Here is a 20,032-nt window from a genome sequence, read left to right on the forward strand (position 1 = left end):
CATAGATGGCAGGGATTTAAATACTCAGCCATCATTACTGCCTCCCTGGTCAACCTTAACTTGTAGCCCCGGCATACCTCAAACATGGGGCTTCGGTAGTAGGGCTTGGGGAAAAAACAGAAGGAAATGGCAGTTCTGCCAATCTTGGTGCCTCCCAGTGTTAGGTTCTAACAGGGACATTGTGACCTACAGAGCAGACATTACATTTATGATTTGGTGGGAAGGATGGATAGGTGTATAGAGATGGACAAAAAAGGGAGAGTGGGAAAAATGGTTTAAATTAAAATACAACAGACATTGCCACCCTAGAAGTAAATTAGAATCTGGGTATTTAAACAGCACCATTACCAAAGTTTCCTCTACATACAGAGTTAGTCCTATGAAGCAAACAGCTGCAGTTGTCATTTTGATTCAGAAGTACCTCTTTCATTTTCCAGAATCCTCAGTGAAAATGACTTGACTGAATTACATAAGGACTCATTTGAAGGCCTGCTGTCCCTCCAACACTTGTAAGTCAGTTAATCATACTTATTTATGAGATTTTAGTTACATTATCTAGAAAACAAATATGGGTCCCAGCTGGATAATCTCTAAGGTTTCTTCTGGAAGTCTACACTGTAGGGTCTCATATCTCTAACATGGAATACCTACTATGTGCTTTGTGGTTTTTTTTTTGACAGGCAGAGTGGACAGTGAGAGAGAGAGAGACAGACAGAGAGCAAGGTCTTCCTTTGCCATTGGTTCACCCTCCAATGGCCACCGCGGCCAGTGCGCTGCGGCTGGAGCACCGCGCTGATCCGATGGCAGGAGCCAGGTGCTTCTCCTGGTCTCCCATGGGGTGCAGGGCTCAAGTACCTGGGCCATCCTCCACTGCACTCCCTGGCCACAGCAGAGATGGCCTGGAGGAGGGGCAACCAGGACAGAATCCAGCGCCCAGGCCAGGACTAGAACCCAGTGTGCCGGCGCCGCAAGGCGGAGGATTAGCCTAGTGAGCCACGGATTATATTTGTATTTAATTTACAAGCAATGGATGAAATTGGATCCAAGGTCTGTCTTCATACAGGTCCTAAGTTAAGAATGAGTTTTATATTTATAAAGGACTGTAAAGAGAAACAAAGAAACAAGAAAATACAACAGAGACAATATGTGGCCGACCAAGTCTCAAACATTTATCATCTGGCCTTTACAAACAAGGTTTGAACAAGTTGGTTTAATACAACAAAGGGAAGAAAACATAAACCAACAACATTAATTTGAATGCCATCAACTGAAAGTTGTTAGATGATCTAATCTTGAATAAGTTAACCTTTAGCCATTAAGTGACTTGCTAAACAGGTAAATTATATAAACAATATTATCAAGAATACTAAGCTACCAAGAGAACAGATTTGGCATTAATGATTTCAATTAAGGAACTATTATACCCATGTTGGAAATAGATAATTAAAACAATAACTACATAGTATTGGGAAGTGTACATCATTAATCCTTATTAGGCTAATTACTGGGCCTCTTCAGCAAATAGATTCTTGTCTCAAAAGTACAAGGCTTAAGGAAAATAGCAGCATGTGATACTCACAACACTCCTTTGAATGATGATCAGAACTTCTAGGCCATACGGGGACAACCACATCTGCATGGTTCCTCTTGAGCACCTTTCCCATCTGGGCTCCAGAACCTTGCAAACATGGTTTGGAGAAAAACAAATGAGACTACTGCTGGTAGAATAGGCCCTTCATTGTTTCTGCTGGAAAATCCTTTGTAGCCTAATTAGTTTATGCTAGCATATGTATTCACTTCATTTTCAAAATGCCAATCAATTGTTTAAAGCTGAAAGAGAAAGCCAAACACTTTGCCTAGTACTGGAGACACATAAATGAGTAAGACAGGATCCCACCTTCCCAAGAGCTCACAATCTTGCAGGGGAAACAAATACACAAGCTCAAACCAATACCCAACAAGCACTATGTAGCTGACAGAGTGCTGCAGAGGGACCAGGGAATAATAAAACCACACTGCTTTTTAAAAATTCACTTTTCCTTCTTCTACCTACTCAACCATTCCTTCATTTAATAAACACCTGAGTCTATTTCCATGAGTCAGTTTTAAACATAGTGGGCAATGTAGATGAGCAAGGCCAAATCCATGCTTTCAAGAAGTTTATGCTCTGGGGAAATGGAAGGCACAAGTAACGATATCAAAAGAAATGGATATAGAGTCCAGACGAGGGAGAAGACTTTGGGCTGGGTCAGGGACGATGGAACCAGGGAGCAATGCCAGTTGAACAGGACTTCCAAGGGGGCAGTGGGCATCATCAGACGTCTTGGAGAGAATATCGTGGGAGAAAGGGAAAACATGGAAGCTTCTGAGGCACAGAGATGCAGGGAAAGCTGGAGGGTGAAGCCAGGTCTTCCAGGCCTTTGAATGCTGAGCAAGAGTCACCACGGGGAACCATGCTGTCACAGCAGTGCTCTAAAACAGACTTGAGCTTGCACCACAGTTACCTGGGGCTCTGAACCCTACCCCCACAGTAACTGCCTGAGTCGGTCTAGAACAGGGCTGAGAATCTGCCTCTTCTGTAAGCACCTAGTGATGTTGGCCTCGGAGAGTCACTTAGGGCAAGTCCCCCTGGTGACTGCGCGTGGGACAGGTGAGAGAAGGAGATTCTAGAGATGGAGCCACCAACAGATGAGTTGCAGGTGAAAAGTGAGGGTCAAATTGTAATCAGTGGAAGTAAGAGTCCTCTACCACCAAGAGTGTTTTCGAGTGGGAATCCAGTGTCGTGCTGTTTTCTGACAGTTCTATCATGGCTTTCATGGACTATCAAGCAACAAGCAACAAATAAATTTCCTTTAGTATGACAGAAAGTGTAATTCTGAATCAGTTCAAAATAATGAATTAATTAGAGAACCAATTTCATTTCAAATGATTCAAAAGGGCATCTTTTTTTCTGGTATTGAATGAAGTTAGAAAACTAGGACTAAACCAGGAAAGATGTGAAAATGTGAGTATTCTTTGGAATATTAGACATTAAAAATGGAGATGACAGCTTTGCTCCTTGTTTCAAATGGATGAAGACTATGAAAGTTCATCTAATCAATTCTGCACTCAGGAAAGTTTACCACCACAATCTATCAAGATCTATAGTTGTGTATGTCATTGATGAAGGTTCTAACAGTGAGACTATTAGGAGAGGTTGTAAGAAGGGGTAGTATCTCCAGAGGGTCAAATACAAGTCCAAAGCTTTACAGTTTAGGTAAAAACTGCATATCCAACATTATCAAATGCAAATTTTATTATCCCCACTGACTATATAGGTAATAGCTAACCAAGGCAATGTTTTCCTTTTCCTAGAGATTTATCCTGCAATAAAATAGAGTTTATCGAAAGACGTGCATTTGAGTCACTCCCTTTTTTGCAGTCTATGTAAGTTACAATTTCATCACGTTTGGAATTTTAATAAATCTTCACTGTTCACCTTGAAATAGGGTTAAGATTATACTTTACATTTGTAGTAGAAGGTTGCTAAAATTCTGTAACAGGTCCTTTTCCTCTCTAGCAAAAATACTATCAGGTACAAAAGTCAGAGTGAATCCCACAGAGCAGGGCTTCTCAGCCAACATGATTTTGCATTCAGGTAACAGCTTGCAGCCCTGCACGTGCTGCTGACACTGCGTGAGCTAAGCCCAGCCTGCTGCTAAGCCACTTACTATGTACAGGACAAACCTCCACAAGAAAAGCATTATCGAGTCCAAAATGTCAATAGCATTCAAGTTGTGAAACTCTGTTCCAGAGAAGTAAAGATCACACAGTACAAGTATGTCATGTAATATGAAAATAATATGATGAAATTTAATGTAAATGTGCAAGTATAATTCAGAAACCAAATCTTCCAGTACCAGTAAATTCTTTAGTGTGTAGATAAAATGTGGAAGTATTGTTTCATCTATAAAAATTAGAATCACTCCTGAAAGAAGAGTATTCTGAAAATATTTCTTTTTTCTTCTTCATTCTCTTTCACTCGTGTCTTTTTTTGTAGAAATCTTGGTTGCAATTTACTGACAGAACTGAGCTTTGGGACATTTCAGGCGTGGCATGGAATGCAGTTTTTGCACAATGTGTAAGTGCAATAGATGATGAATACATATTTAAAAACTATTTGTGTATAAAAATTGTATATAGTTATGCTTATCTGGGTATTAAGCCCTGTATATAAACTCTGCAAAGGAGGTCTTCATTTCCATTTTTTTTCCAAAAATCTAACACAAAGTACTCTGGGAGAAAAAGGTTCTGGTGCTTTCTCAGGGTTACCTGCTTTTAAATCCTAATGCAAAAATAATTCCTGGGACCCAGCCAAAGGGCACATCTCTCCCCATCACCCACCCAGATCATAAGCTTTTTCCAAAATGTATTTAGCTCTCAATTTATAAATTATCTGTGGATACTAATAACTTTTGAAATAGGAAGAAGTGGCATATATGTTAAACTGTAGTGTTAAAAAAATAAGAAAATACACTGCTCTAGCCTAATCCCACATATTTTGTCCTGACTAAACTGCAACAGAAAGTGAGTTTTATTCACTTTCAACTCAACAATTCTGTGATGTTCAATGGCCCAAGGGAATTTTAGATTCAAGATACAGATTCTCCACTAAACCTGATGTTGAAAGACTATCCACCTGTTCTGTGGTTCAGAATCCCAGCCAAACACAATTCATTCTGGTTATGAGGGAAGGTTTTAGGATGTGTTGGGGATGGACCAACAGTGCCTGCAGATCTTGAGGAAGAACATTGAGAGTCTGTTTTTACTTCACCCACACACCGGGAGCTGGTTCCTGGAGCCCCAACACCAAGTGGTTTTGGTAGCATCAGTAAAAATGGCCTCAACATATATCATTCCATTAGATTCCCTCCTAAGGGGCCGAGTTCCAGTACAGTTTTCTGTAGACAACACAGGGAGAAAATCTGTGGAATCACAGTGGATGAAAAGTAATGAATTCATTTAAGAACATTCACTGAGTGCCAGGCCCACCGAGTGCCAGGTGCTGTATTAAGTGCTGGGGGTACAAACTGGAACAGGACAGAAGCTTTGTCTCCAGAGACTTTCATGCCAGCAGGGGGAAGTTGGACATTGATGGGAAAATGAGTGACAGCCATGCTAGCATCTGTGCAGCAAGGCCAGAGAGATGAGCTGAAAAAGTAGGAGCAGAGCTAGGGATGGCGTACAGTGCACGAGGCACCAGTTCATTTATCTCAAGTTTCTGTGTCCATCTTAAGCCAAAGAAAAAAAGCATTTGCTTCATGGTGATGCAAAAACCAGAGCTAGCTGGTATTGGAAACTAATCCTCTTATCATGCGATCTGAACATATCTAACTCATGGTTGCTTCAAAAATTGGCACAATGGCTGTAATACACCAAGTGTGTGTTGGGAGCGGGTCTCCTTTATTTGGGGACATATTCTTTTATTAGACAAATCTGCTTCAAGGAAACTTTTGCTATCCCCGTTGCCCCAGGAAGACACCAGTGATCTTATGACCAAAGATGAGGGTTTTTAAAGTGAAAACAATGCTGTTCACTGCATTACAGAGTCCAGAAAAGAGTGCCAGCTGAGCTGGATTCATCATGAACTGGAGCCTAAGCTTCAAGGCTTTATGCTTGCACGTGCCCCTTCCAAGGTCCTGGGAGGGGCTGGAGCAATTTTTATATTCATAATTCTGCATGTTTCATTATAAGGGATTCCCCAAATTAGGTTAGGCTCATGCTCAGCAAAATCTGCATTCACCCTTACTTTGCATGTACTACATGCAGCGCAGTAAACATTCTTCTGAATGAAGTCTCTGTGTAAAACAGCAGTGTGGTAGGATCAATCTATTGTGAATATGAAATCTACCTCAAAGACATGCCAAGAGCTTACCAGTGACATAACATTCTTTGAATAGTAATACTCATCAAATCTTTCAGTGAAATCAAAAATGAAATATATTATGGAAAATCAGCAGTAATTGATAATTCTAAACATTAAGTATACTTTATTTCTTCTGCTTCATTCATTTATGTCGCTCCCCCTCTTCGTGGAGGAACGACACAGGACCCTGCGTTGTTCTTTCGTCTGCTCGGCCCTCCCCAGGTTTGCTGCTGGTTCTTCCCAGGTTGGCTACCGTCCCTTCCACCTCCGTGGAAGGGCGGTTCCCCCTGCCGCTTTCCCCACTTCTGCGGGGGAGCGGCACACCGCCGGCCGGCTCTCTTGGGGGCTGCACAGGTGTTCCTTCAGGTAGATGTTCCTGGTGCATGTTGTCTCTCTCCTCCTTTATAGTCCTCTTCCACCAATCCCAACTCTGCTACCCACACGCCGAGTATGCTGCTCTCCTCCAATCAGGAGCAGCTCCTGCAGCTTGTCAAGTTGGTGAAAGGCAGCTGGGTAGAAGCTGTTTGCTCCTCTCCCAGCGCCATATTGTGGGAGAGCAGATGCATAGAATAAGTCTTAATTCCAGTAACTTAGTCTAGTCCGAGTTGCTCCCAGTTGCTCCCCACAGATCCCCCTTTCTTTTTATTTTTGGCGTTGATACGCGCCTGTCTTCGGTGCCCCGCAGCACACACACTGCTCTGCTTGCTAGAGTTGCCCACAGGTGCTTACAAGCCCTACCAATCAGGCAAACTGAATCCGGGTCCTCTCTTCGCCATGTTGTGAGGAGGTTTTTAGGCGCTGATGCGTGCCTGTGTTCGGTGCCCTGCCGCGCATGCTCTGCTCTGCTAGAACTGCCTGCAGGTGCTTACAAGCCCTACCAATCAGGCAAACCGAATCCAAGCCTTCTCATTGCCGTATTGTGGGGAGACTTATTGATGTTAATTCGTGCCTGTCTTCGGTGACCTGCAGCGCATAAGCTGCTAGCTGCCCGCAGGTGCTTATCGTCTTACTAATCAGGCAGACCGAATCCAAGCTCTCTCATTGCCGTGTTGTGGGGAGGCCTTATTTTTCTCTATTTCTCTACCTCCGGGCATTCCTATTTCTCCTATTTTACTTCTATCTGCCAGCATTCCTATTTCTCTCATTTTACTTCTAAACTTGTTTCTCTTATCCCCGCGGTTTCCCGGCGCCCGCCCCGAGGCTGCTTCTCGGCGCCTCCCCCGCGGCGGCTTCCCGGCTCTGCGCAGCTTCCCGGGGCCCGCCCTGCGGCGGCTTCCCGGCTCTGCGCGGCTTACCAGCTTCTATTCACACCCCGTGCGCTCTCCCCATTTGTGCCCCGCGTGCTCTCTCTGCGCGTGGCGGCTTCCGCGAGTCACACAGCCCAGCTCACGTTTCCGCCACCGGCATTCAGTCCAAGTTCCCCGGGCTAACCTGGCGAATTCAACCTAGCTCACGTCTGCGCCCCCCAGTTTGGCTTCCCATCTTTTGCTCCCCGGGCTAATCTGACGGATTCCAACCTGGTGGCCCACGTCTCTGCCTCTGGTTCCAGATTTTCGCCTTTTGCTCCCCGGGCTGACTTGAAGAATTCCAAGCTAGCTTACGTCTCCACTTCAGCCTGCCCCCCCGCGGCTTCATCCTCCCTAACATTTTTCTCTACCCGGTATGTTTCCTAACTTTTCTTCCAACAACAATCCCCTCTCATTTCTCCTGGCTTTTCCCCACAGTCCGTATCCGAGTCTAAGTTTCTTCTAGGTTTCACTTTCGCTTTCAACCTGCAGTCCGTATCTGAGTCTAAGTTTCTTCTTGCTTTCACTTTAAATCCTAACTTCTTTCCCACAGTCCGTATCCGAGTCTATGCCTAGGCTTTCAATAGCTTCTTCCGGCACCTTTTCCATCCGGCTTTTCCCTAGGTTCTTTGCTAGTCTCTCTCTCCGGTATTTTCCCACTTCTTCCCGTTTCTTCCCTCTTCTTCCCTCCTAGGTTTCCTATCCGAGTCACGGCACCATTATGTCGCTCCCCCTCTTCGTGGAGGAACGACACAGGACCCTGCATTGTTCTTTCGTCTGCTCGGCCCTCCCCAGGTTTGCTGCTGGTTCTTCCCGGGTTGGCTACCGTCCCTTCCACCTCCGTGGAAGGGCGGTTCCCCCTGCCGCTTTCCCCACTTCTGCGGGGGAGCGGCACACCGCCGGTCGGCTCTCTTGGGGGCTGCACAGGTGTTCCTTCAGATAGATGTTCCTGGTGCATGTTGTCTCTCTCCTCCTTTATAGTCCTCTTCCACCAATCCCAACTCTGCTACCCACACGCCGAGTACGCTGCTCTCCTCCAATCAGGAGCAGCTCCTGCAGCTTGTCAAGTTGGTGAAAGGCAGCTGGGTAGAAGCTGTTTGCTCCTCTCCCAGCGCCATATTGTGGGAGAGCAGATGCATAGAATAAGTCTTAATTCCAGTAACTTAGTCTAGTCCGAGTTGCTCCCAGTTGCTCCCCACACATGTACATTAAGTCTTAACTCATTGGCTTCTTTCTAAAAATTGTTTTAGTCACTTCATTGGTCCTCACAATACAAGTTTCATAGTTTAGTAGTGGAAGGACTCTAGAGTGTAGAGAGGGGCTCCCTTATCCAGACAGAGCACATCCACATGCTCACTCGTCTGTTACTCACAAGCACTGTGGGTGACTAGGAGGAGAGTCCAGGCTTTCTCCCTCCTCGGATATTCGCCCCACTGTTGACACTGTAGGTGAGCTGGGTGTGGTCGTACACTGAAGGTCAGCCATGGGCATAGCCTCCTTCAGGCAAGCTGTGGATACACCTGCATTTGCACACTGCTGGCACAGTCCTCCCTCTGTGGTGTGTCCTGGAATCCAAACAGCATCTCCCCAAACTCAGAGAGAGGCATAAACCTTACAGATGAAGAGAACAACTCAGGTCTGCCCTTTGGGGGTGTTTTGTAAGGGTTCACAAGTTTTCACATTGTCACTTCCTGCAACTATTACACTTTTCTTCTCATAATCTTTTCATCTGCACCATATTCTCATCTGTGTAGCAAGAGGTCTTCTTTTCTCTTAAGGTAATTCTTCCTCTGCACCGTATGCTTCTCTTAAAGTATTCTCTTCATTGGCTTTAGGGGTTTTTTGTTCTTTTACTTTTTTCTTTAAGATTTATTCATTTATTTGAAAGTCAGAGACACGGCTGGTGCTGTGGCACAGCAGATTAAAGCCCTGGCCTGAAGCGCCAGCATCCCATATAGGTGCCGGTTTGAGACCTGGATGCTCCACTTCCAATCCAGCTCTCTGCTATGGCCTGGGAAAGCAGTGGAAGATGGCCCAAGATTCTGACAGCTCACTGGGATGCACTTTGGAGGAGCTCAGCTTCATTCTGCATGCTCATCTCCATTCATTTTCTTTTTTTTTTTTTTACAGGCAGAGTGGACAGTGAGAGAGAGAGACAGAGAGAAAGGTCTTCCTTTGCCGTTGGTTCACCCTCCAATGGCCGCCACGGCCAGCGCGCTGCGGCCGGCGCACCGCGCTGATCCGGTGGCAGGAGCCAGGAGCCAGGTGCTTTTCCTGGTCTCTCATGGGGTGCAGGGCCCAAGCACCTGGGCCATCCTCCACTGCACTCCCTGGCCACAGCAGAGGGCTGGCCTGGAAGAGGGGCAACTGGGACAGAATCCGGCACCCCGACCGGGACTAGAACCCGGTGTGCCGGCGCCGCTAGGCGGAGGATTAGCCTAGTGAGCCACGGCGCCGGCCCTCATCTCCATTCATTTTCATTCTCTCTCTCTCTCTCTCTCTCTCTCTCTCCCTCCCTCCCTCCCTCCTTCCCTCCCTCTGTCCCTCTATCCCTCTCCCTCACTCTCTCTGATACTGGGCATACAGGCTATTTTTTTGGAGAGTTTGAGGTTTTTTTGTTGTTGTTGCTCATTTTACACATACTTCTCTTTTCTCATTATAATTCCTGATTTGGTTCAAATGTAGACAAAATAACTTAGACAAAGTTCAAACATTATCCAACATTCACATGGTTACATATGACTTTGAGTATGCAAGTAATGCATCTCATAATTTTAAAAAATTTTGAGAAGCAACAAATTAAAAATAAAATTAATCCACAATCCAAAAACCTAAACCCAAATATTGCTAAGACATCAGTCTATTCCTAAAGCAGATGTTTCTTTTTTTTAACTTTTATTTAATAAATATACATTTCCAATGTACAACTTCTGGATTGTAGTGGCTTTCCCCCCCAATAACCTCCCTCCCACCTGCAATCATCCCATCTCCCATTCCCTTTCTCATCCCATTCTTCATCAAGATTCATTCTCAATTATCTTTATATACAGAAGATCAACTTAGTATATACTAAGTAAAGATTTCAGCAGTTCGCACCCACACAGAAACACAAAGTATAAAGTATTGTTTGAGTACTAGTTATACCATTAATTCACATAGTACCACACATTAAGGACAGAGATCCTACATGGGGAGTAAGTGCACAGTGACTCCTGTTGTTGATTTAACAATTGACACTCTTATTTATGACGTCAGTTATCACCCGAGGCTCTTGTCATAAGCTGCCAAGGCTATTTTTAAGGCTAACACTGAGCTTGCCAGGGAGGAACTGTCTAGGGCAAGTTAAATACACAAAACCCACACAAATCTCACTATTCTTACAGAAAGTCAGCCAATTTTCTTGAGTAAATGCCCCACAGGTGGCTGCAAGCCTTTGGTTAAATTTCCAGAATTATCAAAAACTTGATTCTGACCACTTTTACCATTTTGTTGTTCCCTTTATGAAGGGATAAATTTTCAAATGTTCTCACTCCACTGTTTACATAGGTTTCCACTGATGTCACCTACAACATTGCAGCTCAATTCACAATAGCTAAGACCTGGAACCAACCTAAATGCCCATCAACGATAGACTGGATAAAGAAATTATGGGATATGTACTCTTTAGAATACTATACCGCAGTAAGAAACAACGAAATCCAGTCATTTGCAACAAAATGGAGGAATCTGGAACACATCATGCTGAGTGAAATAAGCCAGTCCCAAAGGGACAAATACCATATGTTCTCCCTGATCGGTGATGACTGACTGAACACCAAGAGGGAAACCTGTTGGAGTGAGGTGGACACTATGGGAAATGGTGGCTTGATCAGCATAGCCCTGACTGTTAATGAACAACTTAATACATTATCCCTCTTAGTAGTTTTTTTTATCTGTTCTACTTAATATGACTGGTTTAGATCTGTAATTGATGCACAGTTATTCTTAAGTGTTGAAAATTAACTGAAATGTGATCCCTGTTGAACATGGTGGTGGGAATGGGAGAGGGAAGAGATGTATAATTTGGGACATGCTCAGGCTGACTTGCCCCAAGTGGTGGAGTTGGAAGCATACCAGGGGATTCCAATTCAATCCCATCGAGGTGGCATGTACCAATGCCATCTCACTGTTCCAGGTGATCAGTTTCAGTTCACAGTTGGTCATGGTGAAGGGACTGGGAGTCAAAGGGAACACATAGACCAGTCTAGTACCTGCTAACACTAACCGATGGAGTAAATAAAGGGGAGAGTGATCCAACATGGGAAGTGAGATACTCAGCAGACTCATAGAATGGCAGATGTCCTAAATAGCACTCTGGCCTCAGAATCAGCCCTAAAGGCATTCGGAGCTGGCTGAAAAGCTCATGAGAGTATTTCAGGCATGGAAAGCCAAGACACTCTGGCAAAAGATCTCTGCGAGTCAGATCCCAGTGGAAAGAACAGGTCATCAAAGAAGGAGGTACCTTTCTCTGAAGGGAGGAGAGAACCTCCACTTTGACTATGACCTTGTCTAAACAAGATAAGAGTCGGAGAACTCAGAGGGCTTCCATAGCCTTGGAAACTCATGACTGGAGCATAGGGAGATTACTGATGCCATAGACAGGAGTGTCAATTGGTAAAGTCAACAACAGGAGTCACTGTGCACTTACTCCTCATGTAGGATCTCTATCCTTAATGTGCTGTACATTGAGATTTAATGCTATAACGAGTACTCAAACAATATATTTCACTTTGTGTTTCTATGGGGGTGCAAACTGTTGAAATCCTTACTTAATGCATACTAAACTGATCCTCTGTAAAAAAAAAAAAAAGAAAAAAGAAAAAAAAAAAGAAATTATCAATTCCCAACTTGACTCTCACTGGGATTAAACATGACAATAGGTCTGATCTGATTTCATCATCATTTAAAAAAATCATCTATTATTTTTCACTTTATGTTTCTGTGTGGGAGCAAACTGTTGAAATCCATACTTAATGTATACTAAGCTGATCTTCTGTATATTAAGATAATCGAAAATGAATCATGATGTGAATGGAAGGGGAGAGGGAGTGGGAAAGGGGAGGGTTGTGGGTGGGAGGGACGGTATGGGGGGGAAGCCATTGTAATCCATAAGTCGTACTTTGGAAAATTATATGCATTAAATAAAAGTTAAAAAAAAAAAAGAAAAAAAATCTCTAGTCTCAATGACTCTGAGCTAAATATCTAATCGTGGGATAAGATTAGGGAAAAGGAATAAAAAGAGAAACTAATTTTCATGAGCGCTATCCTGAGAAGGTTGATGAAATTTTCAAAGTCATCTCAAGCTTCAGATTAAAGTGACAAATATTTGGACCCTTTTCTGCACACATATTAGACACAGTCTGGGGCAGGACTGAGCTCAAGCTCCAGCTTTGCTTCTTACAAGTGCAGTGACCTACAACAAGTTACACAGCCTCTGTGACTCAGCACAATATATATCACAATAGGCTACTGGGGTACAATACCTATCACAGAGGTTATTGGGAACATCCAGTGTTGAATGCTGAACACAGATGCTTGGCAGCCCAATCAATATCATCTGTAAGAATTATTATTTTCACAGTCTGTAACAGTACAGTACGTTTTTGAGTAGAGTTAAACTAAAGGCAGTTTTTTTACCTGTTTTTGTTTTTGTTTGCTTGCTTTAAAAAAATTTAAAAATCTATTACAGCATTTAGGAATGAAATTTCCCACAACACGAATTTATTCATTGTATTGGTATGGAAACAAAATGTGATTTCTTTACTCAACAAATATTTATTAACCATGCAGTAAATTTCAGGCACTATGCCACACACAGGCATAACAAAGACAATAACATATGTTCCCTGCCCTCAAGGGGCTAACAGGCCAGGAGACTGACAGGCCAACAAGCAACGTAACAAAGACTGTGATGTGATGTGATGCAATGTGACGTGATGTGATGTGATGATCAGTGTGATGTGATGTGACGTGATGATGTGATGTGATGTGATGTGATGTGATGTGATGTGATGTGACGTGATGATGTGGTGTGATGTGATGTGATGTGATGTGATGATGTGTGATGCGAAATGAGAACACCAGTGGAAGAACGTGACAAGAGTATGGCTTTGACGTGGGTTCTTTTTCCATCAACTAAATGAATTAAGTCATGGCTTGTTTAAAATTTCTAAAGATGAAAGGCAAGCACCTTGAATTATGGAGAACACAGGATTAGTGTTTCCTACACAAAAAAGGGCTTCCCTATCAGTGTGGTCACTTCTATACATCTTTCTTTTTTAAGACACAGACAGCTCCCGTCCACTAGTTCACTTCCCAAATACCTGCAATGGCTCGGGCGAGGCTAGGCCAGGCCCAGGCTGAAGCTGGAAACCAGAAACCAGTCCACATCTCCAAGTAGGCAGCAAAGAATCAACCAATTGAGCCATCACCACTGCCTCCCAGGGTCTGCATTAACAGGAAGTTGCAATTAGAAGCTGGAACTGGGAATCAAACCCAGGCATCTGATTTGAGACGTAGGTATCCCAATCTGGGTGTTAATTGCTAGGCAAAACACTGGCTCCACTTCTAAGGCTTTTCACCTAAAAAGTTCTTTTGCATACTTTTTGTTTATTATGCATTTTTTTGTATCTTTTCTCTTTCTCTTCTCCATTCATCCTCTAAGAGACATAGGTAGTTCCCAAAGAACAAGTGCTTTTTGAATTCTAAGGGTGATTTATAAGTACACAGAAAGTAATTTTAAGCCTAAAATGTCTACACAAAAAAGAATATAATTTCTCATACAATCTTGTGCTTATTGAAAGGCCAATAACTTTAATTCCATTGCATTTTTCAGAAATCTCAATCGTAATCCTCTGAAAAACGTTGAAGATTCGTATCTTTTTAAACTGCCTGCATTAAAATATCTGTAAGTATTAAACTAATCCTTTTTTATTTTCATCAAACATTAAATATTTGAGATTGAGGCTAAAAAGTCATGATTTTAAATTAGGTTACTGAAAAAAAAATAGGTTACTGAAAAAAAGTTATTGACTGAGGCAAGAACTGAGAAAGAATTTATAATGGGAAAGACAGCTGGCAGAGGGAGACAGTGTTACATGCAAATACATGTTAGGAATACCATCTATCCCAAGCAAAGAGGTATAGATGTAAATTTTTTAAAGAAAAAAATAAGAATTAAAAGAGGTCAATGTAGTATAAAATGAAAAATAAGACAATGGCAGAAAAAGGTGTAGGTTCCACTCTTCAATGCCAAGGTCATTAATCTGATGATGCAAATAGTAAAGTCATTTCAACCAGGGCTTTCTGGAACTGTCTCCATGACAAACTCTTGAGCTGTCTTGCTTTATAGAGAAGCCAAAACTGATGTAACCACATCTTCCTGAAACAACCTTTTTAAAGACAGATCTTTTTATTGAGGTCCATACCATGAATGTTTGGGCTTTCTCCTTCAGAGACTTGGGAACAACACAAGTACCACTTACCACAGTTGAGAACATCCTCATGATGACTCTTCAATTGGAAAACCTGTAAGTTATCTTTTTCTTAGGTTTATTTCCATGTAAGTCTGTAGACTTGTTTTCTTAAGTCAGGCTTATGGAGGTATAATTTTTATGTATTTCAATTCACACTGTAAAGTTTGCTGAGTTTTGGCAAACACGTGGTTATGTAACCACCACCAAATTCCGGATGTAGAACATTTCTATCAACCCAAAAAGGTCCCTCATGGTCCTTTCCAATCAATCGTCTCCTCCCATCCCCAGACCCAGGCCCTGCAAACCACTCATCCTGTTTCTATTCTTGTAGTTTTTCCTTCCACAGAGTCTTATAAGCAAAATCATGTAGTAAGTGTAGCCTCTTGTGTCTGGCTCCTTTACTCAGCATAATCCTTTAGAGATTAAACTACTATTCATGTTGCTGCCTCTACCTATTGCTAAGTAATATTCCAATTGTGTAGTTACACCAGTTTATCCATTTCATCAGCTTATAGAACTGTGTTTTCCAACTTTTTGCAATTATAAATAAAGCCACTAACAGCACTCACATGGAGGTCTGTGAGTGGATATGTGTCTTCATTTCTTTGGTGTAAAGATCTAGGGGTAGGACAGTTCATTACCTACTAAGTGTATATTGAACTGTTTAACACACAGCTAAACTGTTTGCCAAGTAGCTGCTGCAGTCTGCACTCTCACCAACAATGTTCGAGAGTGGCACTTGCAACATGTGTTGTCCCAGTCCTCAGATTTCAACTTTTTTAACAAACATTTAGAAACTGGACATTGTGGCACAGCATTAAGATACCACTTGGGGGGCCAGCACCATGGCTTACTTGGCTAATCCTCCACCTGTGGCACCGGCATCCCATATGGGCACCAGGTTCTAGTCCCAGCTGCTGCTCTTCCAATCTAGCTCTCTGCTGTGGCCCGGGAAGGCAGTGGAGGATGGCCCAAGTGCTTGGACCCTGCACCCGCATGGGAGACCAGGAGGAAGCACCTGGCTCCTGGCTTCAGTTCGGCGCAGCTCCGGCGGTAGCGGCCATTTGGGGGGTGATTGGGAGGTGAACCAATGGAAGGAAGACCTTTCTCTATGTCTCTCCCTCTCACTGTCTAACTCTACATGTCAAATAAATAAATAAATAAATAAATAAAATACCACTTGGGATGCCTACATCCCGTATCAGAGTGCCAAGTTTGAGTCCCAGCTACTCTGCTTCCAGCTAATGTGCACCCTGGGAGGTAGCCGATGGTAACTCAAGTATTCTGGTCTCTGCCACCCATGTAGGAGACCCACACATTGAGACCTATGTCCTTGGCATAGTCCTGGCCCAACCCTGGCTGTTATCAGCATTTGGGGAAGTGAACCAGCAGATGGAAGGTCAATCAATCAATCTCTTTCTCTCTCTCTCTCTCTCTCTCTCTCTCTCTCGTTCTTTCAAATAAGTTAAAAAATAAAACTTTTTTTAATGTAGCTCTTCTGCCAGTAGATAAATAGTGGAATCTCTATATGTTTTTTTAGTATTTAAAAATAGTTACTAGAGAGTCAATCAGTTCTCTCACCAAATGCCACCAAGACCAGCATTGGGCTGAAGCTGGAATTGACAGCTGGGAATTCAACCCAGATCTCCCATGTAGGTGGCAGGAACCCCAGTTACTCAACCAAAGAAAGGCAGAAGAACTATATTAGCAGGAAGCTGGAATCAGGAACCAGAGAGAAGAATCAAATGCAAGTGCTCAAATGCGGGACTCAGTCATCCTAACACTGGCACCTTGGGTACACTCACTGCAGTTTAAACTTAGACTTCTCTAATAACTGACGATACTGTTGTGCAAATATCTTTACCAAGTGTCTATTCAATCTGTTCCCATGTAGTAATTTGATGGTAATCTTAGGGAGTTTTAAGAGTGTTTTATATGCTCTGGGTATGAGTACTTTCTCTCAGATGTATGTTTAGTAAATATTTTCTCTCTGGTTGTGAGTTATCCTTTCACTCTACTAAGTGTACCTTCTGAAGAGTAGAAGTTAATTTTTTTTTAATGTTGATGAGCCTATAGCAACTTTTATCTTGTATGGTTTGTCCTTTTATTGTGCCTTTCCTGAAAAAAATCTTTCAAATAACCCATTGTCTAATCTAAAGTTACAGAGATTTTCTCCTGTTTTCTTGTAGAAACTGTAGAGTTACATTTATGTCCATGATCCTTTCTAGTTAATTTTCATGCAGAGTTTGAAGTATCTCAAGTTTTGAAGTTTTAAAAAGGATTTCCTTAGAGCCCTATTCTGACATTTTACCATAAACTCACTGCAACTTCCATTGTGACCTCCCCCCTGCCAATTGGACAAGCTAAACAGAAACTATGATAAGGCTAGTTGAGCGGACTCCACAAGATAAGAATGGGGAAAGGCCTCTCATAGCATACCCTGCCCTAATCACTTCTGTCAGATCACCTCCTTGACTAACTTTCCCACATCATCAAGTCCACTGGTTTCTGCTCTAGCCTCCTCTTCCTCAACCTTGGGCAGCATCTGCCACAGTGGATCCTCCCAGGTCAGTGAGAGGCCTTCCTCTCCAAAGAGTCAAAGCTCTCATCATCAACAAGCTTTCTCAGTTAGCCAAGGCTGTGGTGTTCTAGCTGCTTTTTTCATACTTGACCATCAGTGGACAGGAAAAGTGCTAGCATTTTCTGGAGCCATGTGCAACCAAGGCTATAAAAACCTGAAAGCAATTGTTACACTGGAGTTCATTATTGGAAGTCCTCAGGAGTTTAGACAAAGCAGGCCAGCTCACTTGTGTCGTGACTCATAAGCGATGGTCCTTAATGCATTCTTAAAGACTTACTTATTTATTCGAAAGGCAGAAATACATGTAGGGTTTTTTTTTTTTTGCCAGAGTGTTTTGGCTTTCCATGCCTGTAATACTCTCATGGGCTTTTCAGCTAGATCCGTGTGCCTTAAGGGCTGATTCTGAGGCCAGAGTGCTGTTTAGGACATCTGCCATTCTATGGGTCTGCTGTGTATCTCACTTCCCATGTTGGATCGTTCTCTCCCTTTTTTATTCTATCAGCTAGTATTTGCAGACACTAGTCTTGTTTATGTGCTCCCTTTGGCTCTTAGTCCTATCATTATGATCAATTTGAACAGAAATTGATCACCGGAACTAGTGAGATGGCATTGGTACATGCCACCTTGATGGGATTGAATTGGAATCCCCTGGTATGTTTCTATGTGGGTGCAAACTGTTGAAATCTTTACTTAATATATGCTAAACTGATCTTCTGTATATAAAGAGAATTGAAAATGAATCTTGATGTGAATGGAAGGGGGGAGGGAGAGGGAAAGGGGAGGGTTGCGGGTGGGAGGGAAGTTATGGGGGGGAGCCATTGTAATCCATAAGCTGTACTTTGGAAATTTATATTCATTAAATAAAAGTTAAAAAAAAAAAGAAGAAAAAAGAAAGACAGAAATACAGAGAGAGAGAAAGATCTTCCATCTGCTGGTTCCTAGCTCAAAAGACCACAACAGCCAGGGCTTGGCCAGGCCAAAGTCAGGAGTCGGAGCTTATTCTGAATCATGTGGGAGCAGGAGCCCAAGCACTTGGACCATCCTCTGCTGCTTTCCCAAGTGCATTAGCAGGGAGCTGGACCAGAAGCGGAGCAGCTGGGACTTGAACCAGTGCCTATAAGGGATGCTGACACTGCAGGTGAAGGCTTAACCTGCTACAGCACAGCGCTGGCCCCTTTATTGCATATTAATGTGCAATGGTCTTTAATACTTAAATATTATCTAGTAAGAATAACTTATACCTCAGGTCATTAGCAATTTCAAAAGATTTTCCAATATTTTTTAAAATTTTATTTATTTATTTGACAGATAAGAGTTATACACAGTGAGAGAGAGACACAGAGAAAAAAGCCTTCCGATGGTTCACTCCCCAAATGGCCACAATGGCTGGAGCTGCACTGATCGAAGCCAGGAGCCAGGTGCTTCTTTCCAGTCTCCCATGCGGGTGCAGGGCCCAAGGACTTGGGCCATCTTCCACTGCTTTCCCAGGCCATAGCAGAGAGCTGGATCAAAAGCAGAGCAGCTGGCACTAGAACCAGCGCCCATATGAGATGCCGGTGCTGCAGGTGAAGGATTAACCTACTGCACCATGGTGCCGGCCCCAGATTTGCCAATATTTTTGAAAATAATGATTTGGGGCCCACCGCTGTGGTATAGTGGGCTGTCTCCACCTGCGGTGCCAGCATCGCATATGGGCACCAGATCCAGTCCTGGCTTCTCCTTTTCTGATCCATCTCTCTGCTATGGCCTGGGAAAGCAGTAGATGACCTAAGTGCTTGAGCTTCTGCACCTGCATGGGAGACCCGGAAGAAGCTCCTGGCTCCTGGCTTCAGATTGGCCCAGCTCTGGCCATTGAGGCCATTTGGGACGTGAACCAGCTTAAGATGGAAGATCTTTGTCTCTGTCTCTCCCTTTCTGTGTTTGTAACTCTACCTCTCAAATAAATAAAAATCTTCTAAAAAATAAATATTTTATCACTGACATCATCCCTAGTGCATCCATTTTAGTAAGCAGCAAAACTACAACATTCTCTATGCAAGATGCAGTGTTCCTGCCAGAAATGGTCCCTAGTGGGGCTGGTGTTGTGGCATAAGGTGAAGTTGTCTGTGATGCTGGCATCCCATATGGGAGTGCCAGTTCAAGTCCCAGCTGCTCCACTTCCCATCCAGCTCCTTGCTAATGAATCTGGGAAAGCAGCACAGGATGACCAAAGTGCTTGACCCCCTGCCACCCAGGAGAGACCTGAATATAGTTCCTGGCTCCTGGATCCTGGCTCCTGACTTCAACCCAGCCCAACCCCAGCTGCGGTGGCCATTTGGGGCATGAACCAGTGGCTGGAAGATTTATTCACGTTCATTCTTTCTCTCTCTCTCCCTCCCTCTCCCTCTCCCTCCACTCATTCTCTCTCTCTCCTGCACCCAACCATCACTCTGCCTTTCAAATAAATAAAACTTTTTTAAAAAAAAATCTTAGCCACTCAAAAAAATAAATGTTCCCTGGTGATTATATTCAGTATTGGTCTTAGAAATACAAATTGAGGTACATGCTGTAAAACAACTGATTTGAATGCCTCAAAAATCCCAATGCCATGAAACACTGCAAAAAAGGAACAGTTCTAAACTGAAGAAAATTAAAGAGCCATGAAAATAAAATGCAATGCCTGATTTAAAAGTAGCCAAGACATGTTTGGGACAACTGAGAGCACCTGCATGTGGACCACAATAGACGGTGATGTTAATGTTAAAGC

General features: G+C 43.2%; 1 protein-coding gene across 1 annotated transcript in view; it reads left to right on the forward strand.

The window, feature by feature from the left end:
* The window catches only part of LOC103347026 (uncharacterized), a 43,934-nt gene that overhangs the window by 9,839 nt on the left and 14,063 nt on the right, over window positions 1-20,032 (forward strand). The window contains exons 4-8 of the mRNA XM_089317031.1: window positions 438-509; window positions 3,355-3,426; window positions 4,040-4,120; window positions 14,066-14,137; window positions 14,685-14,759. Coding sequence (XP_089173157.1) covers window positions 438-509; window positions 3,355-3,426; window positions 4,040-4,120; window positions 14,066-14,137; window positions 14,685-14,759 — 372 coding nt within the window. The remainder of the gene's footprint in view (window positions 1-437; window positions 510-3,354; window positions 3,427-4,039; window positions 4,121-14,065; window positions 14,138-14,684; window positions 14,760-20,032) is intronic.

This window comes from Oryctolagus cuniculus, chromosome 17 (assembly GCF_051225735.1).
Source record: "Oryctolagus cuniculus isolate XC-2025 breed Fujian yellow rabbit chromosome 17, ASM5122573v1, whole genome shotgun sequence".
NCBI lineage: Eukaryota > Metazoa > Chordata > Mammalia > Lagomorpha > Leporidae > Oryctolagus > Oryctolagus cuniculus.